Source organism: Poecile atricapillus, chromosome Z, assembly GCF_030490865.1.
Source record: "Poecile atricapillus isolate bPoeAtr1 chromosome Z, bPoeAtr1.hap1, whole genome shotgun sequence".
In the NCBI taxonomy this organism is placed as follows: Eukaryota; Metazoa; Chordata; class Aves; order Passeriformes; family Paridae; genus Poecile; species Poecile atricapillus.
Window position 1 is genome coordinate 144,042,550 of NC_081289.1, and position 26,712 is coordinate 144,069,261.

The 26,712-nt window shown below is 44.2% G+C and overlaps 1 protein-coding gene across 10 annotated transcripts in view; it reads right to left on the bottom strand.

Moving 5' to 3' along the window:
• LOC131592856 (transcription factor 4) overlaps positions 1-26,712 on the bottom strand; it is a 156,927-nt gene extending 130,215 nt beyond the window's left edge. For 7 of the 10 annotated variants that reach the window (XM_058864682.1, XM_058864683.1, XM_058864688.1 and 4 more), the window contains exons 1-3: positions 25,386-25,519; positions 23,622-23,714; positions 22,033-22,105 (exon numbers count right to left, since the gene is read on the bottom strand). In XM_058864682.1, coding sequence (XP_058720665.1) covers positions 22,033-22,105; positions 23,622-23,693 — 145 coding nt within the window. In that variant the 5' untranslated portion in view covers positions 23,694-23,714; positions 25,386-25,519. Of the gene's footprint in view, positions 1-22,032; positions 22,106-22,723; positions 22,838-23,621; positions 23,715-25,385; positions 25,520-26,064 lie in introns of those variants that run through there. The other 3 variants (XM_058864693.1, XM_058864681.1, XM_058864686.1) reach the window with 2 other exon arrangements.

Below are 26,712 nucleotides of genomic sequence, written 5' to 3' on the forward strand. Positions count from 1 at the left end.
AACCTATGGACACCCCCAAACCTATGGACACCAAACCTATGGACACATAGCTATAGGATGTACACACACAGAGCTATAGGATGTACACACACACACAGCTATAGGATGTACACACACACAGCTATAGGATGTACACACACAGCTATAGGATGTACACACACACAGCTATAGGATGTACACAGACACAGCTATAGGATGTACACACACACAGCTATAGGATGCACACACACAGCTATAGGATGTACACACACACAGAGCTATAGGATGTATACCCACAGCTATAGGATGTACACACACACAGCTATAGGATGTACACACACACATAGCTATAGGATGTACACACACACAGAGCTATAGGATGTACACACACACAGCTATAGGATGTACACACACACAGCCATAGGATGTACACACACAGCTATAGGATGTACACACACACAGCTATAGGATGTACACACACACAGCCTATGGACATCCCCAAACCTATGGACACCAAACCTATGGACACCCCCAAACCTATGGACACCCCCAAACCTATGGACACCAAACCTATGGACACCCCCAGACCTATGGACACCCCCAAACCTATGGACACCAAACCTATGGTCACCGCCAAACCTATGGACACCAAACCTATGGACACCAAACCTATGGACACCCCCAAACCTATGGACACCAAACCTATGGACACCCCCAGACCTATGGACACCCCCAAACCTATGGACACCAAACCTATGGACACCAAACGTATGGACACCAAACCTATGGACACCCCCAAACCTATGGACACCAACCCTATGGACACCAAACCTATGGACACCCCCAAACCTATGGACACCCCCAAACCTATGGACACCCCCAGACCTATGGACACCAAACCTATGGACACCAAACCTATGGACACCCCCAAACCTATGGACACCCCCAAACCTATGGACACCAAACCTATGGACACCCCCAAACCTATGGACACCCCCAAACCTATGGACACCCCCAGACCTATGGACACCAAACATATGGACACCAAACCTATGGACACCCCGAAACCTATGGACACCAAACCTATGGACACCCCCAAACCTATGGACACCCCTAAACCTATGGACACCAAACCTATGGACACCAAACCTATGGACACCCCCGAACCTATGGACACCCCCAAACCTATGGACACCAAACCTATGGACACCCCCAAACCTATGGACACCCCTAAACCTATGGACAGCAAACCTATGGACACCAAACCTATGGACACACCCAAACCTATGGACACCTCTAAACCTATGGACACCAAACCTATCGACACCAAACCTATGGACCCCAAACCTATGGACACCAAACCTATCGACACCAAACCTATGGACCCCAAACCTATGGACACCCCCAAACCTATGGACACCCCCAAACCTATGGACACCAAACCTATGGACACCCCCAAACCTATGGACACCCCCAAACCTATGGACACCAAACCTATGGACACCAAACCTATGGACACCCCCAAACCTATGGACACCCCCAAACCTATGGACACCAAACCTATGGACACCAAACCTATGGACACCAAACCTATGGACACCCCCAAACCTATGGACACCAAACCTATGGATACCCCCAAACCTATGGACACCAAACCTATGGATACCAAACCTATGGACACCACCAAACCTATGGACAACAAACCTATGGACACCCCTAAACCTATGGTCACCCCCAAATCTATGGAAACCAAACCTATGGATACCAAACCTATGGACACCCACAAACCTATGGACACCAAACCTATGGACACCAAACCTATGGACACCCCCAAACCTATGGACACCCCCAAACCTATGGACACCAAACCTATGGACACCCCCAAACCTATGGACACCAAACCTATGGACACCAAACCTATGGACACCAAACCTATGGTCACCCCCAAACCTATGGACACCCCCAAACCTATGGACACCAAACCTATGGACACCAAACCTATGGTCACCGCCAAACCTATGGACACCCCCAGACCTATGGACACCCCCAAACCTATGGACACCCCCAAACCTATGGACACCAAACCTATGGACACCAAACCTATGGACACCAAACCTATGAACACCAAACCTATGGACACCAAACCTATGGACACCCCCAAACCTATGGATACCAAACCTATGGACACCCCCAAACCTATGGACACCCCCAAACCTATGAACACCAAACCTATGGACACCCCCAAACCTATGGACACCCCCAAACCTATGGACACCAAACCTATGGACACCCCCAAACTTATGGAAACGAAACCTATGGACACCCCCAGACCTATGGACACCAAACCTATGGACACCCCCAAACCTATGGACACCAAACCTATGGACACCAAACCTATGGACACCCCCAAACCTATGGACACCCCTAAACCTATGGACACCAAACCTATGGACACCCCCAAACCTATGGACACCAAACCTATGGATACCCCCAAACCTATGGACACCAAACCTATGGACACTCCCAAACCTATGGACACCAAACCTATGGACACCCCTAAACCTATGGACAGCAAACGTATGGACACCAAACCTATGGACACCCCCAAGCCTATGGACACCAAACCTATGGACACCCCCAAACCTATGGACACCCCCAAACCTATGGACACCAAACCTATGGACACCAAACCTATGGACACCCCCAAACCTATGGACACCAAAACTATGGACACCCCTAAACCTATGGACACCCCCAAACCTATGGACAGCAAACGCATGGACACCAAACGTATGGACACCAAACCTATGGACACCCCCAAACCTATGGTTACCAAACCTATGGACACCCCCAAACCTATGGACACCAAACCTATGGACACCCCCAAACCTATGGATACCAAACCTATGGACACCCCCAAACCTATGGACACCAAACCTATGGACACCCCCAAACCTATGGACACCCCCAAACCTATGGACACCAAACCTATGGACACCCCCAAACCTATGGACACCAAACCTATGGATACCCCCAAACCTATGGACACCAAACCTATGGACACCAAACCTATGGACACCCCCAAACCTATGGACACCAAACCTATGGACACCAAACCTATGGACACCCCCAAACCTATGGACACCAAACCTATGGACACCAAACCTATGGACACCCCCAAACCTATGGACACCCCCAAACCTATGGACACCAAACCTATGGACACCCCCAAACCTATGGACACCCCCAAATCTATGGACACCAAACCTATGGACACCAAACCTATGGACACCCCCAAACCTATGGACACTAAACCTATGGACACCAAACCTATGGATATCAAACCTATGGACACCCCCAAACCTATGGACACCCCCAAACCTATGGACACCAAACCTATGGACACCCCCAAACCTATGGACACCCCCAAACCTATGGACACCCCCAGACCTATGGACACCAAACATATGGACACCAAACCTATGGACACCCCGAAACCTATGGACACCAAACCTATGGACACCCCCAAACCTATGGACACCCCTAAACCTATGGACACCAAACCTATGGACACCAAACCTATGGACACCCCCGAACCTATGGACACCCCCAAACCTATGGACACCAAACCTATGGACACCCCCAAACCTATGGACACCCCTAAACCTATGGACAGCAAACCTATGGACACCAAACCTATGGACACACCCAAACCTATGGACACCTCTAAACCTATGGACACCAAACCTATCGACACCAAACCTATGGACCCCAAACCTATGGACACCAAACCTATCGACACCAAACCTATGGACCCCAAACCTATGGACACCCCCAAACCTATGGACACCCCCAAACCTATGGACACCAAACCTATGGACACCCCCAAACCTATGGACACCCCCAAACCTATGGACACCAAACCTATGGACACCAAACCTATGGACACCCCCAAACCTATGGACACCCCCAAACCTATGGACACCAAACCTATGGACACCAAACCTATGGACACCAAACCTATGGACACCCCCAAACCTATGGACACCAAACCTATGGATACCCCCAAACCTATGGACACCAAACCTATGGATACCAAACCTATGGACACCACCAAACCTATGGACAACAAACCTATGGACACCCCTAAACCTATGGTCACCCCCAAATCTATGGAAACCAAACCTATGGATACCAAACCTATGGACACCCACAAACCTATGGACACCAAACCTATGGACACCAAACCTATGGACACCCCCAAACCTATGGACACCCCCAAACCTATGGACACCAAACCTATGGACACCCCCAAACCTATGGACACCAAACCTATGGACACCAAACCTATGGACACCAAACCTATGGTCACCCCCAAACCTATGGACACCCCCAAACCTATGGACACCAAACCTATGGACACCAAACCTATGGTCACCGCCAAACCTATGGACACCCCCAGACCTATGGACACCCCCAAACCTATGGACACCCCCAAACCTATGGACACCAAACCTATGGACACCAAACCTATGGACACCAAACCTATGAACACCAAACCTATGGACACCAAACCTATGGACACCCCCAAACCTATGGATACCAAACCTATGGACACCCCCAAACCTATGGACACCCCCAAACCTATGAACACCAAACCTATGGACACCCCCAAACCTATGGACACCCCCAAACCTATGGACACCAAACCTATGGACACCCCCAAACTTATGGAAACGAAACCTATGGACACCCCCAGACCTATGGACACCAAACCTATGGACACCCCCAAACCTATGGACACCAAACCTATGGACACCAAACCTATGGACACCCCCAAACCTATGGACACCCCTAAACCTATGGACACCAAACCTATGGACACCCCCAAACCTATGGACACCAAACCTATGGATACCCCCAAACCTATGGACACCAAACCTATGGACACTCCCAAACCTATGGACACCAAACCTATGGACACCCCTAAACCTATGGACAGCAAACGTATGGACACCAAACCTATGGACACCCCCAAGCCTATGGACACCAAACCTATGGACACCCCCAAACCTATGGACACCCCCAAACCTATGGACACCAAACCTATGGACACCAAACCTATGGACACCCCCAAACCTATGGACACCAAAACTATGGACACCCCTAAACCTATGGACACCCCCAAACCTATGGACAGCAAACGCATGGACACCAAACGTATGGACACCAAACCTATGGACACCCCCAAACCTATGGTTACCAAACCTATGGACACCCCCAAACCTATGGACACCAAACCTATGGACACCCCCAAACCTATGGATACCAAACCTATGGACACCCCCAAACCTATGGACACCAAACCTATGGACACCCCCAAACCTATGGACACCCCCAAACCTATGGACACCAAACCTATGGACACCCCCAAACCTATGGACACCAAACCTATGGATACCCCCAAACCTATGGACACCAAACCTATGGACACCAAACCTATGGACACCCCCAAACCTATGGACACCAAACCTATGGACACCAAACCTATGGACACCCCCAAACCTATGGACACCAAACCTATGGACACCAAACCTATGGACACCCCCAAACCTATGGACACCCCCAAACCTATGGACACCAAACCTATGGACACCCCCAAACCTATGGACACCCCCAAATCTATGGACACCAAACCTATGGACACCAAACCTATGGACACCCCCAAACCTATGGACACTAAACCTATGGACACCAAACCTATGGATATCAAACCTATGGACACCCCCAAACCTATGGACACCAAACCTATGGACACCAAACCTATGGACACCCCCAAACCTATGGACACCAAACCTATGGACACCAAACCTATGGATATCAAACCTATGGACACCCCCAAACCTATGGAGACCAAACCTATGGACACCCCCAAACCTATGGACACCAAACCTATGAACACCAAACCTATGGACACCCTCAAACCTATGGACACCCCCAAACCTATGGACACCCCTAAACCTATAAACACCCCTAAACCTATGGACAGCAAACGCATGGACTCCAAACGTATGGACACCAAACCTATGGACACCCCCAAACCTATGGATACCAAACCTATGGACACCCCCAAACCTATGGAAACTAAACCTATGGACACCAAACCTATGGACACCAAACCTATGGACACCCCCAAACCTATGGACACCAAACCTATGGACACGCCCAAACCTATGGACACCAAACCTATGGACATCCCCAAACCTATGGACACCCCTAAACCTATGGACAGCAAACCTATGGACACCAAACCCATGGACACCAAACCTATGGACACCCCCAAAACTATGGACACCCCCAAACCTATGGACACCAAACCTATGGACACCCCCAAACCTATGGACACCAAACCTATGGACACCAAACCTATGCACACCCCCAAGCCTATGGACACCAAACCTATGGACACCACCAAACCTATGGACACCCCCAAACCTATGGACACCAAACCTATGGACACCACCAAACCTATGGACACCCCCAAACCTATGGACACCAAACCTATGGACACCACCAAACCTATGGACACCCCCAAGCCTATGGACACCAAACCTATGGACACCACCAAACCTATGGACACCCCCAAACCTATGGACACCAAACCTATGGATACCCCCAAACCTATGGACACCAAACCTATGGACACCAAACCTATGGACACCTAACCTATGGATACCAAACCTATGGACACCCCCAAACCTATGGACACCAAACCTATGGACACCAAACCTATGGACACCCCCAAACCTATGGACACCAAACCTATGGACACCCCCAAACCTATGGACACCAAACCTATGGACACCCCCAAACCTATGGACACCCCCAAACCTATGGACACCCCCAAACCTATGGACACCAAACCTATGGACACCAAACCTATGGACAGCCCCAAACCTATGGACACCCCCAAACCTATGGACACCCCCAAACCTATGGACAACAAACCTATGGACAGCCCCAAACCTATGGACACGAAACCTATGGACACCCCCAAACCTATGGACACCAAACCTATGGACACCAAATGTATGGACACCAAACCTATGGACACCCCCAAACCTATGGACACCAAACCTATGGACACCCCCAAACCTATGGACACCAAACCTATGGACACCCACAAACCTATGGACACCAAACCTATGGACACCAAACCTATGGACACCCCCAAACCTATGGACACCAAACCTATGGACACCAAACCTATGGACACCCCCAAACCTATGGACACCCCCAAACCTATGGACACCAAACCTATGGACACCCCCAAACCTATGGACACCCCCAAACCTATGGACACCCCCAAACATATGGACACCAAACCTATGGACACCCCCAAACCTATGGACTCCAAACCTATGGACACCCCCAAACCTATGGACACCAAACCTATGGACACCAAACCTATGGACCCCCCCAAACCTATGGACACCCCCAAACCTATGGACACCAAACCTATGGACACCCCCAAACCTATGGACACCAAACCTATGGACACCAAACCTATGGACACCCCCAAACCTATGGACACCAAACCTATGGACACCAAACCTATGGACACCCCCAAACCTATGGACACCCCCAAACCTATGGACACCAAACCTATGGACACATAGCTATAGGATGTACACACACAGAGCTATAGGATGTACACACACACAGAGCTATAGGATGTACACACACAGAGCTATAGGATGTACACACACACACAGCTATAGGATGTACACACACACAGCTATAGGATGTACACACACACAGCTATAGGATGTACACACACAGCTATAGGATGTACACACACACAGCTATAGGATGTACACACACAGCTATAGGATGTACACACACACAGCTATAGGATGCACACACACAGCTATAGGATGTATACACACACAGCTATAGGATGTACACACACACAGAGCTATAGGATGTACACACACACAGCTATAGGATGTATACCCACAGCTATAGGATGTACACACACACAGCTATAGGATGTACACACACACAGCTATAGGATGTACACACACAGCTATAGGATGTACACACACACAGCTATAGGATGTACACACACACAGCCTATGGACATCCCCAAACCTATGGACACCAAACCTATGGACACCAAACCTATGGACACCCCCAAATCTATGGACACCAAACCTATGGACACCCCCAAACCTATGGACACCAAACGTATGGACACCAAACCTATGGACACCCCCAAACCTATGGACACCCCCAAACCTATGGACACCCCCAAACCTATGGACACCAAACCTATGGACACCAAACCTATCGACACCCCCAAACCTATGGACACCAAATCTATGGACACCCCCAAACCTATGGACACCCCCAAACCTATGGACACCCCCAGACCTATGGACACCAAACCTATGGACACCAAACCTATGGACACCCCCAAACCTATGGACACCCCCAAACCTATGGACACCCCCAAACCTATGGACACCAAACCTATGGACACCCCCAAACCTATGGACACCCCCAAACCTATGGACACATAGCTATAGGATGTACACACACAGAGCTATAGGATGTACACACACACACAGCTATAGGATGTACACACACACAGCTATAGGATGTACACACACAGCTATAGGATGTACACACACACAGCTATAGGATGTACACAGACACAGCTATAGGATGTACACACACACAGCTATAGGATGCACACACACAGCTATAGGATGTACACACACACAGAGCTATAGGATGTATACCCACAGCTATAGGATGTACACACACACAGCTATAGGATGTACACACACACACAGCTATAGGATGTACACACACACAGAGCTATAGGATGTACACACACACAGCTATAGGATGTACACACACACAGCTATAGGATGTACACACACAGCTATAGGATGTACACACACACAGCTATAGGATGTACACACACACAGCCTATGGACATCCCCAAACCTATGGACACCAAACCTATGGACACCCCCAAACCTATGGACACCCCCAAACCTATGGACACCAAACCTATGGACACCCCCAGACCTATGGACACCCCCAAACCTATGGACACCAAACCTATGGTCACCGCCAAACCTATGGACACCAAACCTATGGACACCAAACCTATGGACACCCCCAAACCTATGGACACCAAACCTATGGACACCCCCAGACCTATGGACACCCCCAAACCTATGGACACCAAACCTATGGACACCAAACGTATGGACACCAAACCTATGGACACCCCCAAACCTATGGACACCAACCCTATGGACACCAAACCTATGGACACCCCCAAACCTATGGACACCCCCAAACCTATGGACACCCCCAGACCTATGGAAACCAAACCTATGGACACCAAACCTATGGACACCCCCAAACCTATGGACACCAAACCTATGGACACCCCCAAACCTATGGACACCCCCAAACCTATGGACACCAAACCTATGGACACCCCCAAACCTATGGACACCCCCAAACCTATGGACACCCCCAGACCTATGGACACCAAACATATGGACACCAAACCTATGGACACCCCGAAACCTATGGACACCAAACCTATGGACACCCCCAAACCTATGGACACCCCTAAACCTATGGACACCAAACCTATGGACACCAAACCTATGGACACCCCCGAACCTATGGACACCCCCAAACCTATGGACACCAAACCTATGGACACCCCCAAACCTATGGACACCCCTAAACCTATGGACAGCAAACCTATGGACACCAAACCTATGGACACACCCAAACCTATGGACACCTCTAAACCTATGGACACCAAACCTATCGACACCAAACCTATGGACCCCAAACCTATGGACACCAAACCTATCGACACCAAACCTATGGACCCCAAACCTATGGACACCCCCAAACCTATGGACACCCCCAAACCTATGGACACCAAACCTATGGACACCCCCAAACCTATGGACACCCCCAAACCTATGGACACCAAACCTATGGACACCAAACCTATGGACACCCCCAAACCTATGGACACCCCCAAACCTATGGACACCAAACCTATGGACACCAAACCTATGGACACCAAACCTATGGACACCCCCAAACCTATGGACACCAAACCTATGGATACCCCCAAACCTATGGACACCAAACCTATGGATACCAAACCTATGGACACCACCAAACCTATGGACAACAAACCTATGGACACCCCTAAACCTATGGTCACCCCCAAATCTATGGAAACCAAACCTATGGATACCAAACCTATGGACACCCACAAACCTATGGACACCAAACCTATGGACACCAAACCTATGGACACCCCCAAACCTATGGACACCCCCAAACCTATGGACACCAAACCTATGGACACCCCCAAACCTATGGACACCAAACCTATGGACACCAAACCTATGGACACCAAATGTATGGTCACCCCCAAACCTATGGACACCCCCAGACCTATGGACACCCCCAAACCTATGGACACCCCCAAACCTATGGACACCAAACCTATGGACACCAAACCTATGGACACCAAACCTATGAACACCAAACCTATGGACACCAAACCTATGGACACCCCCAAACCTATGGATACCAAACCTATGGACACCCCCAAACCTATGGACACCCCCAAACCTATGAACACCAAACCTATGGACACCCCCAAACCTATGGACACCCCCAAACCTATGGACACCAAACCTATGGACACCCCCAAACTTATGGAAACGAAACCTATGGACACCCCCAGACCTATGGACACCAAACCTATGGACACCCCCAAACCTATGGACACCAAACCTATGGACACCAAACCTATGGACACCCCCAAACCTATTGACACCCCTAAACCTATGGACACCAAACCTATGGACACCCCCAAACCTATGGACACCAAACCTATGGATACCCCCAAACCTATGGACACCAAACCTATGGACACTCCCAAACCTATGGACACCAAACCTATGGACACCCCTAAACCTATGGACAGCAAACGTATGGACACCAAACCTATGGACACCCCCAAGCCTATGGACACCAAACCTATGGACACCCCCAAACCTATGGACACCCCCAAACCTATGGACACCAAACCTATGGACACCAAACCTATGGACACCCCCAAACCTATGGACACCAAAACTATGGACACCCCTAAACCTATGGACACCCCCAAACCTATGGACAGCAAACGCATGGACACCAAACGTATGGACACCAAACCTATGGACACCCCCAAACCTATGGTTACCAAACCTATGGACACCCCCAAACCTATGGACACCAAACCTATGGACACCCCCAAACCTATGGATACCAAACCTATGGACACCCCCAAACCTATGGACACCAAACCTATGGACACCAAACCTATGGACACCCCCAAACCTATGGACACCAAACCTATGGACACCCCCAAACCTATGGACACCAAACCTATGGATACCCCCAAACCTATGGACACCAAACCTATGGACACCAAACCTATGGACACCCCCAAACCTATGGACACCAAACCTATGGACACCAAACCTATGGACACCCCCAAACCTATGGACACCAAACCTATGGACACCAAACCTATGGACACCCCCAAACCTATGGACACCCCCAAACCTATGGACACCAAACCTATGGACACCCCCAAACCTATGGACACCAAACCTATGGACACCCCCAAACCTATGGACACCCCCAAATCTATGGACACCAAACCTATGGACACCAAACCTATGGACACCCCCAAACCTATGGACACCAAACCTATGGACACCAAACCTATGGGCACCAAACCTATGAACACCAAACCTATGGACACCAAACCTATGGACACCAAACCTATGGACACTCCCAAACCTATGGACACCCCCAAACCTATGGACACCAAACCTATGGATACCAAACCTATGAACACCAAACCTATGGACACCCCTAAACCTATGGACACCAAACCCATGGACACCAAACCTATGGACACCCCCAAACCTATGGACACCAAACCTATGGACACCCCCAAACCTATGGACACCCCCAAACCTATGGACACCCCCAAACCTATGGACACCAAACCTATGGACACCAAACCTATGGACACCAAACCTATGGACACCCCCAAACCTATGGACACCAAACCTATGGACACCAAACCTATGGACACCCCCAAGCCTATGGACACCAAACCTATGGACACCCCCAAACCTATGGACACCCCCAAACCTATGGACACTAAACCTATGGACACCAAACCTATGGACACCCCCAAACCTATGGACACCCCTAAACCTATGGACAGCAAACGCATGGACACCAAACGTATAGACACCAAACCCATGGACACCCCCAAACCTATGGACACCAAACCTATGGACACCAAACCTATGGACACCCCCAAACCTATGGACACCAAACCTATGGACACCCCCAAACCTATGGAAACCAAACCTATGGACCCCAAACCTATGGACACCCCGAAACCTATGGATACCAAACCTATGGACACCCCCATACCTATGGATACCAAACCTATGGACACCCCCAAACCTATGGACACCAAACCTATGGACACCCCCAAACCTATGGATACCAAACCTATGGACACACCCAAATCTATGGACACCAAACCTATGGACACCAAACCTATGGACACCAAACCTATGGACACACCCAAACCTATGGACACCCCCAAACCTATGGACACCCCTAAACCTATGGACACCAAACCTATGGACACCAAACCTATGGACACACCCAAACCTATGGACACCCCTAAACCTATGGTCACCAAACCTATGGACACCAAACCTATGGACACCCCCAAACCTATGGACACCCCCAAACCTATGGACACCAAACATATGGACACCCCCAAACCTATGGACACCCCCAAACCTATGGACACCCCCAAACCTATGGACACCAAACCTATGGACACCAAACCTATGGACACCAAACCTATGGACACCCCCAAACCTATGGACACCAAACCTATGGTCACCCCCAAACCTATGGACACCAAACCTATGGATACCAAACCTATGGACACCCCCAAACCTATGGACACCAAACCTATGGACACCAAACCTATGGACACCCCCAAACCTATGGACACCCCCAAACCTATGGACACCAAACCTATGGACACCCCCAAACCTATGGACACCAAACCTATGGACACCAAACCTATGGTCACCCCCAAACCTATGGACACCAAACCTATGGACACCAAACCTATGGACACCAAACCTATGGACACCCCCAAACCTATGGACACCAAACCTATGGACACCTCAAAACCTATGGACACCGAACCTATGGACACATAGCTATAGGATGTACACACACAGCTATAGGATGTACACACACACAGCTATAGGATGTACACACAGACAGCTATAGGATGTACACATACAGCTATAGGATGTATACACACAGAGCTATAGGATGTACGCACACACAGCTATAGGATGTACACACACAGCCTATGGACATCCCCAAACCTATGGACACCAAACCTATGGACACCCCCAAACCTATGGACACCAAACCTATGGACACCAAACCTATGGACACCCCCAAACCTATGGACACCAAACCTATGGACACCCCCAAACCTATGGACACCAAACCTATGGACACCAAACCTATGGACACCCCCAAACCTATGGACACCCCCAAACCTATGGACACCAAACCTATGGACACCCCCAAACCTATGGACACCCCCAAACCTATGGACACCAAACCTATGGACACCCCCAAACCTATGGACACCAAACCTATGGACACCAAACCTATGGACACCAAACCTATGGACACCCCCAAACCTATGGACACCAAACCTATGGACACCAAACCTATGGACACCAAACCTATGGACACCCCCAAACCTATGGACACCCCCAAACCTATGGACAGCAAACCTATGGACACCCCCAAACCTATGGACACCAAACCTATGGACACCAAACCTATGGACACCAAACCTATGGACACCAAACGTATGGACACCAAACCTATGGACACCCCTAAACCTATGGACACCAAACCTATGGACACCAAACCTATGGACACCAAACCTATGGACACCCCCAAACCTATGGACACCCCCAAACCTATGGACACCAAACCTATGGACACCCCCAAACCTATGGACACCCCCAAACCTATGGACACCAAACCTATGGACACCCCCAAACCTATGGACACCAAACGTATGGACACCAAACCTATGGACACCCCCAAACGTATGGACACCAAACGTATGGACACCAAACGTATGGACACCAAACCTATGGACACCAAACCTATGGACACCCCCAAACCTATGGACACCAAACCTATGGACACACAGCTATAGGATGTACACACACACAGCTATAGGATGTACACACACACACAGCTATAGGATGTACACACACAGATCTATAGGATGTACAGACACACACAGCTATAGGATGTACACACACAGCTATAGGATGTACACACACAGAGCTATAGGATGTACACACACACAGCTATAGGATGTACACACACACACAGCTATAGGATGTACACACACAGCTATAGGATGTACACACACACACAGCTATAGGATGTACACACACAGACCTATAGGATGTTCACACACAGCTATAGGATGTACACACACACAGCTATAGGATGTACACACACAGAGCTATAGGATGTACACATACAGCTATAGGATGTACACACACACAGCTATAGGATGTACACACACACAGCTATAGGATGTACACACACAGAGCTATAGGATGTTCACACACAGCTATAGGATGTACACACACACAGCTATAGGATGTACACACACAGCTATAGGATGTACACACACACAGCTATAGGATGTACACACACACAGAGCTATAGGATGTATACACACAGCTATAGGATGTACACACACACAGCTATACGATGTACACACACACAGCTATAGGATGTACACACACACAGCTATAGGATGTACACACACACACAGCTATAGGATGTACACACACACAGCTATAGGATGTACACACACACAGCTATAGGATGTACACATACAGCTATAGGATGTAAACACACACAGAGCTATCGGATGTACACGCACAGCTATGGGATGTATACACATCTATAAGATGTACCACACCCCACACCCGTCCCCATTTCCCGTCCCTTGGCCGACTGTTGCTCATAAAGCTCTGAACACAGAACCAACACCTGAAGCTCTCCCGCTTTCCCACAACAACAACAATCCCAAAAACTCCCAAAACCCGGCTACAACCGGATACAAGCGGCTACAACCGGGAACAACCGGCAAGAACCGGCTACAACCGGGAACAACCGGTGACAACCGGCTACAACTGGCGACAACTGGTGATAACTGGCGACAACCGGTAACAACCGACAACAACCGGCAACAACTGGTGATAACCGGTGACAACCGGCGACAACCGGCAACAACTGGGAATAACTGGGAACAACCGGCAACAAGCGGCAACAACCAGCGACAACCGGGAACAACCGGCAACAACCGAAAACGACTGTCAACAACCGGCAACAACCAAGAACTGACAAGAACCAGCGACAAGCAGTAACAACTGGCTACAACCGGCAACAACAGACAACGACCTATGACAACCGGGAACAACCAGTAACAACCGGCGACAACTGGCAACAACCGGCAACAATCAACAACAACCGGCAACAGCTGGCAACAACCGGACCAACCAACAAGAAGCGGCAACAAGCAGCAACAACCGGCAACAACTGGTGACAACCGATAACAACCGGGAACAACCGGCGACTACCGGCAAGAACCGGGAACAACTGCAAACAACCAGCGACAACCGACAGCAACCAACAACAACCGGTGACAACCGGCAACGAGCGGCTACAACCGGCGACAACCGGCAACAACCGGCGATAACCGGCAACAACCGGCGATAACTGGTGACAACTGGCAAGAACCGGCAACAACTAGCAAGAACCGGCTACAACCGGCAACAACCGGCAACAAGCGGCGACAACCGGCAACAACCGGCAACAACTGACAACAACCGACAACAACCGAAAACAACCGACAACAACAGACAACAACCGAAAACAACCGAAAACAACCGAAAACACCTGGCAACAACTGGCAACAACCGGCAACAACCAACAACAACTGACAACAACCAACCACAACCGGCGACAACCGGCCACAACCGATGAGAAATGAACAATCGTCTGCTTTTCCAACACCTTTTCGTTTCCAGCACCTCAACCCCGGGAATTCACCCGGAGAGTTTTCCCGTTGAATCCCGAATTTCCGATCTCGATCCCAAAAAAACAACGGGAAGGGAAATTTTTCCCGGGGTTTTTTCCCGCCAGGCGTTCCTGGTGTGTTCCGGCTTTTCCTGCACCCTTTTTATCCCGGAAAAACTTGGGAAAATCCCTTTTATTTGGGGAATTGTACAGGAAATGTTGTAGCCTACAAGCGGAATTGTTTGTAGGAGAGATTCGATTGTTCCGTGGTTCCCAAGGGATTTTTTTGGGAGTTCTTTGGGATTTTTTTCGGAATTTTTTGGGAATTCTTTGGGAATTTTTTTGGCATTTTTTGGGAATTCTTCAGGATTTTTTTTTAAATTTTTTGGGAATTCTTTGGGATTTTTTTTGGAATTTTCTGGGAATTCTTTGGGAATTTTTTGTGAATTCCTTGGGAATTATTTGGGCATTTTTTGGGAATTCTTTGAGATTTTTTTTAGGAGTTTTTTGGGAATTCTTTGTGAATTCTTTGGGAATTCTTTGGGAATTTTTGGGGAATTGTTGGTGAATTTTTTGGAAATTTTTTATGAATTCCTTGGGAATTCTTCGGGAATCTTTTTGGCATTTCTTGGGAATTCTTCAAAATTTTTTTCAGAATTTTTTGGGAATTTTTTAGGAATTTTCTAGGAATTCTTCAGGATTTTTTTCAGAATTTTTTGGGAATTCTTTGGGATATCCAAAGAAATTTATATTATTTAATTATATATAATTTATATTATTTATATATAACAATATAACATATATTCTTTATTATATTATAAATAAATATAAAATAAATATATATAAAGTAAATAGTATAAATTATATTATATATAAAAATGTATTTTCTATTGTTTAATGTAATTATTTAATTTATTATTAATTTATAAAAGAAATTTATACTATTTAATTATATGTAATTTATATATTATAATATAATATAATATAATATAATATAATATAACATAATATAATATATATTATTTATTATGTTATAATTATGCATAAAATAAAAAATATAAATGTATATGAAATAAATTTAAATGTATGAAAATATATATATAATAAGTAGAATAGATTATATATAATAACATAATTTATATTCTTAAATTAGACTATTTATTTATTATTATTTGATAAATTAATGTCTCAGCTGTGCCTCACCTGAGAGATTCCAAAATGTTTTCCCAAGGATTTCCAGGATTTTTTGGGGGATAATCAAAGAATCCAGAAAATCCTGCTCCAAATAAACAAAAAAACCCAAAAATCCCTTTGGATTCATTGGAATTTCCTAAAAAAATCAGGATTTTTAGGGATTTTTATTTAATTTGATTTTTATTTCATTTTTTTCTGTTTTTTTTTTCTGGGTGAGGATAAAAAATTCCCGTTTTTTTCTGGGATTCTGTTCCCACCCACACGGTATCGAAACCAACAGATGCTCCAAAACCAAGGGAAAATTTCAATCTTTAAATAGAAATAACAAAAAAAAACCAAAAAATGGGGATTTGGATGAAAAGATTTCAAATAAAAAATGGGAAATTTGGCAAATGTGACCGAGCCGGGGAATTCTTTGGGGGAAAAGTCGATCCAAGCGGGAAAAATTTTCATTTCAGGGAATCACAAAAAACTCCTCCCAAAAATTTGAAGGGAAGGGAGAAAATCCATTTTTTCCCGTTTTTTCCACAATTTTTTCCCATTTTTTTCCACATTTCCTCCATTTTTTCCACAATTTTTCCCATTTTTTTCCACATTTCCTCCATTTTTTCCACAATTTTTCCCATTTTTTTCCACATTTTCCCCATTTTTCCGACAATTTTTTCCCATTTTTTCCTGATTTTTCCCCATTTTTTCCCCATTTTTCCCAGAATTTTTTCTTATTTTTGCTCCATTTTTTTCCGCATTTTCCCCACAATTTTTCCCATTTTTTTCTATTTTTTCCCACATTTTCCCCATTTTTTCCCCATTTTTTCCCATTTTTTCCCATTTACCCCCATTTTTCCCACAATTTTTTCCCATTTTTTCCTGATTTTTCCCAGAATTTTTTATTTTTGCTCCATTTTTTCCCCATTTTCTCCACAATTTTCCCCATTTTTCCCACATTTTCCCCATTTTTTCCTGATTTTTTCCCATTTCCTCCATTTTTTCCACAATTTTTCCCATTTTTTTCTATTTTTTCCCACATTTTCCCCATTTTTCCCACAATTTTTTCCCATTTTCCCCTGATTTTTCCCCATTTTTCCCAGAATTTTTTCTTATTTTTGCTCCATTTTTCCCCATTTTCTCCACAATTTTCCCCTTTTTTCCCACATTTTCCCCATTTTTCCACAATTTTTTCCCATTTTTTCCCATTTTTCCACATTTTCCCCATTTTTTCCTGATTTTTTCCCATACTTCCCCCATTTTCCCCAGATTTTTTTCTTATTTTAGCTCCATTTTTTCCTTCATTTTTTCCACAATTTTTTCCATTTTTTCCCCATTTTTCCATAATTTTTCCCATTTTTTTCCTCACTTTTCCCACATTTTTCCCAATTTTCCCACAATTTCTTATTTTTTCCCCAGTTTTTCCCATTTTTTCCATTTTCCCCACAATTTTTCCTCACTTTTCCCCATTTTTATCCCAATTTTTTCCCATTTTCCCCATTTTTTCCATATTTTTCCCAATTTTTTCCATTTTTTCCACAATTTTTCCCATTTTTTCCCATTTTCCTCCACTTTTTCCACAATTTTTCCCATTTTTTTCCTCACTTTTCCCCATTTTTATCCCAAGTTTTTTCCCATTTTTTCCCCATTTTTCCTCCTCACTTTTCCCACAATTTTTCCCTGTTTTTCCCCAAATTCCCTAAAAAAAAAAGCTCAAACAAATCCCATTTTTTGAAGAATTTCCCACTCAAAAAACATGGAAAAATTGGATTTTTATGGAATTTGCATCTTCAAAAATACCATTAAAAAATCCAAAAAAATGCTAAAAATTCCCAGGTTTTTTTCCCTCTTCTTTTCCTTGGAATTCCTATCCTGAAAATCCGGGATCTTATGGAATACCCCATTTTTTTTTTAGGAATTTCTCACCGGAAAAACATGGAAAAAAAATCCGATTTTTATGGAATTTTCACCTTGAAAAATGAAAAAAAAAATTCAAAATTTTTGGATTTGGATTTTTTTTATTTTATTTTTTTTTATCTCTAAATCTGGTTTTAAAGATTTTAAACTCAGCTCAAAACTTCCAGGAGAGAAATTCCAGGATGAAATTCCAGGGATAAATCCAGGAATTCTCGGAACTGAATCCTGAAAAATTCAGGAATCGTCTCCTGGAGGAAAATCCAGGTTTTTCTGGGATCTCATCCCGATTTATTTCCCAATTTGGGATTATTTGGGAATTCTCCTTTGGATTTGGATTTTTATTTTATTTTTATCTCTAAATCTGGTTTTAAAGATTTTAAGCTCAGCCTAAAACATCCAGGGGAGAAATTCCAGGATGAAATTCCAGGGATAAATCCGGGAATTCTTGGAACTGAATCCTGAAAAATTCAGGAATCGTCTCCTGGAGGAAAATCCAGGTTTTTCTGGGATCTCATCCCGATTTATTTCCCAATTTGGGATTATTTGGGAATTATTTGGATTTTTTTCATTTTATTTTTTTATCTCTAAATGAACTCCCAAATTTTTTAGGAATCCAAATTTCCAGGATGAATCCCGGGAAAAGTTCCCTCGTTTTTCCCCTTTTCCCGAAGCTCGGTGCCGTTGAGGCCGGGAATTCTCTGGGAATTCTCTGGGAATTCTCTGGGAATTCTCCGGGAATTCTCTGGGATTCTCTGGGAATTCTCCGGGAATTCTCCAGGAATTCCGTCTCCGGTGGAGTTCGGGTGTTGTTTGAAGCATTTTCTATCTCTTTATCCCAAAATTCCCAGAATTAACTGGGATTTAATGGCTTTTTCCCCCCCTTTTTCCCATTTTTCCTCCTGGATGCGAAGGATTCCGGAGCTGGAATTGTTCCCTTGAACTCCGGAATGTTTCGCGCTGTTCGGAGCGCGACAAATTGATTTGTCTGCGCTGAAAACAAATAAAGAGCGGAGAGGATTCGGATCCGGCCCCGTGGGAGTTAAAAATCCGGGAAAATTCGGGAATTCTGCTGGGAAAGGAGAAAAATGGGGATGGGAATGCAAAGGTTGGGATTTTGGGGAGTTTAAATGGGAATAAAAGGAGGGAAAGTGGAGTTTAGGTGAGGATTGAGCCGGAAAAATCAAATTTAAAAGCAAATTCCGAGCTCAAATCCGGCTCTGGGAAGGAAAAAACCGGAATTTAGGAGAGGATTAAGCTGGAAAAAGCAAATTCCAGGCACAAATCCGGCTCTGGGAAGGAAAAAACTGGAATTTAGGAGAGGATTGAGCCGGAAAAATCAAATTTAAAAGCAAATTCCGAGCTCAAATCCGGCTCTGGGAAGGAAAATCCAAAATTTAGGAGAGGATTGAGCTGGGAAAAGCAAATTCCGAGCACAAATCCTGCTCTGGGAAGGAAAAAAATGGAATTTAGGAAAGGATTGAGCTGGGAAAAGCAAATTCCGCAAATTATTTAATTTAATTTAATTTTACTTTATTTTATTTTATTTTATTTTATTTTATTTTATTTTGTTGATTTGCCGCAGCCTCGGCTTTCTCGGATTCCAAAGCACAAAATTCATTTCCACACAAGAGATTTTTTTTCCCCTCCCCACACAAACAAAGAAAGGTTTTGGAATTGGGAATAAAAACGAAATTTTCCAAGGTTTAAAGCACTCAGGGAATGTTTTTCCAAGGAAAAAGAGGAATCTGCTGGAAAACCGGAATTATTTCAAGCCATGATGAAAGAGGGGGAGAAATCCAGGGGGGCTTTTATAGAAAAATAAAATCAGAAAGAAATGAGAATGTTCTGAGAACATCCCAGGTTTGTGGGAATAACAACAACAACAACAATAATAATAATAATAATTAATAATGATAATAATAATAGTGATGATGATGATGATGATAATAAGGATAAAAAATGAGAATAAGAACTGGTGTTTAACAATAATAATAATAATAGTAAAAATAATAAAAATAATTATAATGATAATAATAATACTAAAAAATGAGAATAAGAACCAGTGCCCAGCAATAATAGAAATAATAATAGAAATAATAATAATATAATAATAATAGTAATAATAATGATAATAGAAACAAGAACCAGCGCTCAGCAATAATAATAATAAAAATAATAATAAATAAAAATAAAAATAAAAATAAAAATAATAATGATAATGAAAAATGGGAATAAGAAGCTGCACTCAGCAATAATAATAATAATTAATAATAACAATAATAATGATAATGGGAATAGGAAGCGGCGCTCAGCAATAATAATAATAATAATAATAATAATAAATAATAACAAAAAAATAAAAAAATAATAATAATGATAATAAAAAATGGGAATAAGAAGCTGCACTCAGCAATAACAATAATAATAATAATAATTAATAATGCTAATAATAAAAAGGGGAATAGGAAGCGGCACTCGGCAGTAATTCCGCAGCAATCCCCACGAATCTGCTCCCGCTCGGAGATTAAAGCACCACAACAAAGGTAAAGCCCAGGGATAAACAAACAAATCCCAACATTTCCAGCAGGGATGCACCAAGAGGAACCAATTAATGAAATATTATCAATAATTAATGTAATTAAGGTTACATACTGGAGCCAGTGAAGTGTCCACTCGCCAGGGAAGTTGGTCCGTTCTTCCCGCTGCTCACAGGAGGTGAAAACATCTAAAAATCCAAGGGAAACAAAACAAAGAGGGATCATTGATGGAAAAGCAGGAATTATTCCCCAAATCCAAGTTGTTGGCGCATTCCTGGGGAGTTTCTCTCCCCTGACACCATCAGAGGAGTCCAGATTCCTCCCCTCCCCTCGACATTCCCGGTTTTTTTCCCAGGAATCAATCCTGGGAACCAATCTGTCCTCTCTGAGCTTGGGAAATGAGGATGGCTCCTTTTTTCTTCCCCCCACGTTAAAAAAAAAAAAAAAATAAATAAAAAATCAAAAAAAAAAAAGTTGGGACGCGTCTCAACCTTGGTCATCGACGCGGCAACGTCCGTTTCCATCCTGCTGCAGGATTTTCCCGGCATGTGGGAATTCCAATTAATAATAATAATAACAATAATAATAATAATAATAATAATAATAATAATAATGGGAAGAAGAAGAAGAAGAATTGCTGGTGCCACCTGCCCTAAATTCTCATTCCGTCTCTTGGCGGCGAGCGATTGGAAGCTCAGGCTCGCTCCTCGCCCCCTCTCCCTCCCTCCTCTTCCTCTCTCTCTCTCTCTTCCCAGCGTTTATTCCCAGCCTAATTGGTTTCTCCCTTTCCCCACTGAAATCCGCACCTTCCCTGAGTCAGAGGCTGCGAAAACGCCGGGAGCGAATGGGAAAAGCGCCGAGAGGAGAGCGGAGGGGGACGATTCCTGGCCAAACTTCCCCGAGCCATCCCTCGGCAAAAGCGGCGCCGGAACGCGGAGAGAGGACGGGAAAAGCAAGGGAGGGGAGCTGGGGGAGGGCTGGAGGGGCTGGAGGAGCGGATTTGTCTCCTGCAGGGAAAAGCTCTTCCCTAAAATAAATAGCGGAGTGGATGGAGAGATATTCCTGACATTTTGGGGGGTGGGGAGGAAGAGGAAGGGGTTGGAGGGGGAGGGGGGGAGCCTGACAAAACTCGACAAGTGCACACGGCCGGGAAAAGGAGGGGGAAAGCCAAAATTGCCCTTTTTCAACCCAAAATTCCCCTCCTTTGCTTCGAAGGGCGGAAAAGCGGAGCCCAGGGAAAAGTTGGGAACTCCTGGATTTCTTTGCACTTTCCATGCGGTAAAATGGAAAGGAGGCGATGAGGGAAATGAGAATATCGGCGGCTCGTTAGCCATTAATTAGATAAAAGTGCAATTATGGCTGAGGAACCAGCAGGGTTTGGGGTTTTTTTTTTTTTGGGGCGTTGTTTTTTTGGCAGGAAGGAGCCAGGAAACCGAGCTGAGAACGCTCCTGCATCTCCCATGGCGAAGAATGGGAAAAATTCCAAATATTTCCACTTTGGATTGAATTTTTTTGGTTGTTTTGAAGTGAAATCAATATTTCTCGAGCTGCTGATTCAAATTTGCTCGAGGTGCTTGAAGTTTATTTTATTTTTGGCTGGATTTTTTTGTTGTTAGCAGAGCAGCTAGAAGATATTTGGATTTTTTACTGTTTTTTTTGGTTTTTTTGGGGGGGTTTGTTTTGCAGCTGTTGTTAATTTCTTACCGCGCTGAAATCCAGTAAATCACTGAGTTCTTTGTCCGTCCCTAAGGCAGCCATTCGCTGTTGGTGATGCATTTTTAGCAAAATCACACAAACCTAGAAAGATGGAAATAAGCGCAATCAGAAACCCCGAGCTCGGCAGGAAACACTCGGATCTGGATTTTTTAAGCAGGGAAAAAAAAAATTGGGGTGGTTGGAAAGAAAAAGGGGAAAAAAATAAGATGGAAAGGCAGGAAAAATGAAAAAAAAAACAGGAAAAAAGCAACAATAAGAGGAAAAATAATAAAAATAAAAGTGATGTTGGGTTTGCAAAGAGCCAAACCTGAGGAAATTCAATTTTTAAAGGCGAATCTGGAGGAGGAAATAAAAATTCAAGGTTCTCTGGTGGAGAATCATTTATGCAACAGGAGGTTCAGGCAGGAATGAATGAGGATTCCCAAGGAAAAACTGCAAATGTCCTCTCCCAACTTTTATTTTTCCCCCTTTTTCTCCTTTTTTCATGGGAAGAAAGGGCAGAGAGAGAGGAGGAAAAAAAAAACCACATAAAAAAATATGAAACATAAAAAAAAAATTAAAAATATACAAAAAAAATTTAAAATAGCAAAAAAATTTAAAAGTGCACACAAGAAAAAAAATAAAAAAAAAAATTAAAAAGCACCAAAAAAAATAAAAAATACTAAAAAATTAAAAAATACAAAAAATACACAAAAAATTAAAAAATACAAAAAATTTAAAAATACACAAAAAATAAAAATACACAGAAAAATTAAAGATACACAAAAAAATTAAAAATACACAAAAAATTAAAAATACACAAAAAATTAAAAATACACAAAAAAAATACCAAAATAAAAAAAAATACCCCCCAAAAAATTAAATACAAAAAAACCACACAAAAAAAGTTAATACACAAAAAAATTTAGAAAAACACAAGAAAATGAAAAAATACAAAAAAAATAAAAAATACCCAAATTAAATAAAAAACCACAAAAAATAAAAAAACACAAAAATAAAAACCACAAAAAATTAAAAAAACACAAAAAATTAAAAACCACAAAAAATTAAAAAACCACAAAAAATTAAAAAAAAACACACACAAAAAAATAAAAACCAGCCAAAAAAAATATAAAAAATACCCCCCAAAAAAATTAAAAAATACAAAAAAAAATAAAAAACACCCCACAAAAAAATGTTAAAAAACTAAAAAAAATTTAAAAAACACCAAAAAAATGAAAAAACACCAAAAAAATAAAAAACCACCAAAAAAATTGAAAAGAAACACAAAATAATTTTTAAAAAAACCACAAAAAAAATTAAAAAAAAACAGAAAAAATAAAAAAACCACAAAAAAATTAAAAAAAACACAAAAAAATTAAAAAAAAACACCAAAAAAAATCCAAAGCAGCCCAAAAAAATCCAAAGCAGCCCCAAAAAAAAGCCCTGGCGAGCGGCGAAGTGCAGGTTCCGGGAAAGGGAGGAGGAGGAGGAGGAGGGGGAAGCGGGGGACAATTAGCCCCGATTCCTAATTTGCCGGGAGGAGGAGGAGGAGGAGGAGGAGAAGAGGAAGATGAAGAGGGGGGAGAAGGCCCGGAGAACCCTCCAGCTCCCGGGGCCTGTGCGGAGGCAGCGCCCGGGGGGAGGGGAAGGCAAAGGAAGGGGGAAAAGAAAAATCAAAGTAAAAAACTAAAAAAGGGGGGAAAAGATCGCGGAGTTGAGGCCGGGAAGAAGTCGATTCCCTCCCTTCCTCATCTTCATCTCTCTCCCTACCCTCGGCCGCCGCTCATGGAGCTCCCAGCTCGTTTCCCAGCCACTTTTCCAAGGATTCCACGTTGGATTCTCCCGGCTGGCGCGCACACATGGCCAACAGCGTTTAGACGGGGCACGTGACGCCAAAATAATTCCAGGTTTTGTTTTTTAAAACCCTCTTTTTTTTTCTGCTTTTTGGGATGGGAGATTTAAGCTTCACCTTTTTAATTCTTGTTCTTTTTGTCAGCTAAAATCTGCCTTTGTTTCGGATCTCAGCACACCAAAACTCAGCTTTTTTTTTCAAACTTTGCGAAGAAGCCCCTTGGATTTATCCGGGAGTTTTTTAGGGATGCTGCCGGCCTTTCCCACCCCTCTTTTTCCACTTTTATTCCCTCTTTTCCACCCCCCAGGCCGGACAGCAGGAAAAAAAGAACTCCTTGGAGTTCATTTTCCGCTAGGAAATCAAGCGGCGAGTCCTCTCCCACACGTGTCGATGCAATGTATAGATATATATACAATGTATAGATTTACACAGCCCGGAACTTGCACTTTTTTTTTTCTTTTTCTCTTTTTTTTTTTTTTTTAAATAACACATCGGGATCGACAATTTCAATCAAAAAAATGAAAGCAAAAAAAAAAAAAAAAATAAAAATAATAAAAACCACAGACAAGTTAGTCTAACAGCAAATCGGAACTTTACCTTAAATGGCCACAAATATGTTCACAATATTCCAAGGGGGGTTTAAAAAAAAATCAAAATAATCAAAATAAAAAGAGAGGAATCTTCTGCCAAAGTGCTTTATTGTCTCACACGTGTGTGACCCTCCAAAACCACCAAAAAGTAGGGAAAGTGTCAGTCCTGCTCCGGGTTATTCCACAGCTTTACAGGCACACTACACCTGGCTTTGTTGGGATTTGGGGAAGGGCCCAGCCACCAAAAAAAAAATAAAATATAAATTAGATTAAAAATTTTAAAAAAATTTAAAACCAAGGAAAAAACATTTAAAAAAAAAATAAAAAAGAAGGTCCGGTAACTTTTGCGCTATTGTTTTTACAGACACATGGTGCGCCGCGGCTCTCGGGGACTTGCCCCTTTTCCTCGTCCTTCCAAAACAACCAAAAAAAAAACCCAAAAAACACCCAAATCCTGAAAAAAACACCACAAAAATAAAAAAGCAAAAGCAAAAGCAAGCGACTCCCCCCTCGGGGGAGCGCGGGGCCGCCCGTTTTCCCCAACTTGATCCAAGTTTAGAGCAGCGCCCGCCGCCTCCTCCGGCTCAGCAGCGCGGCCTCCCCCGCCGAGCCGCGGCCGATCGCATCCCGCCCGGGCAGCCGCATCGCCCGCCGC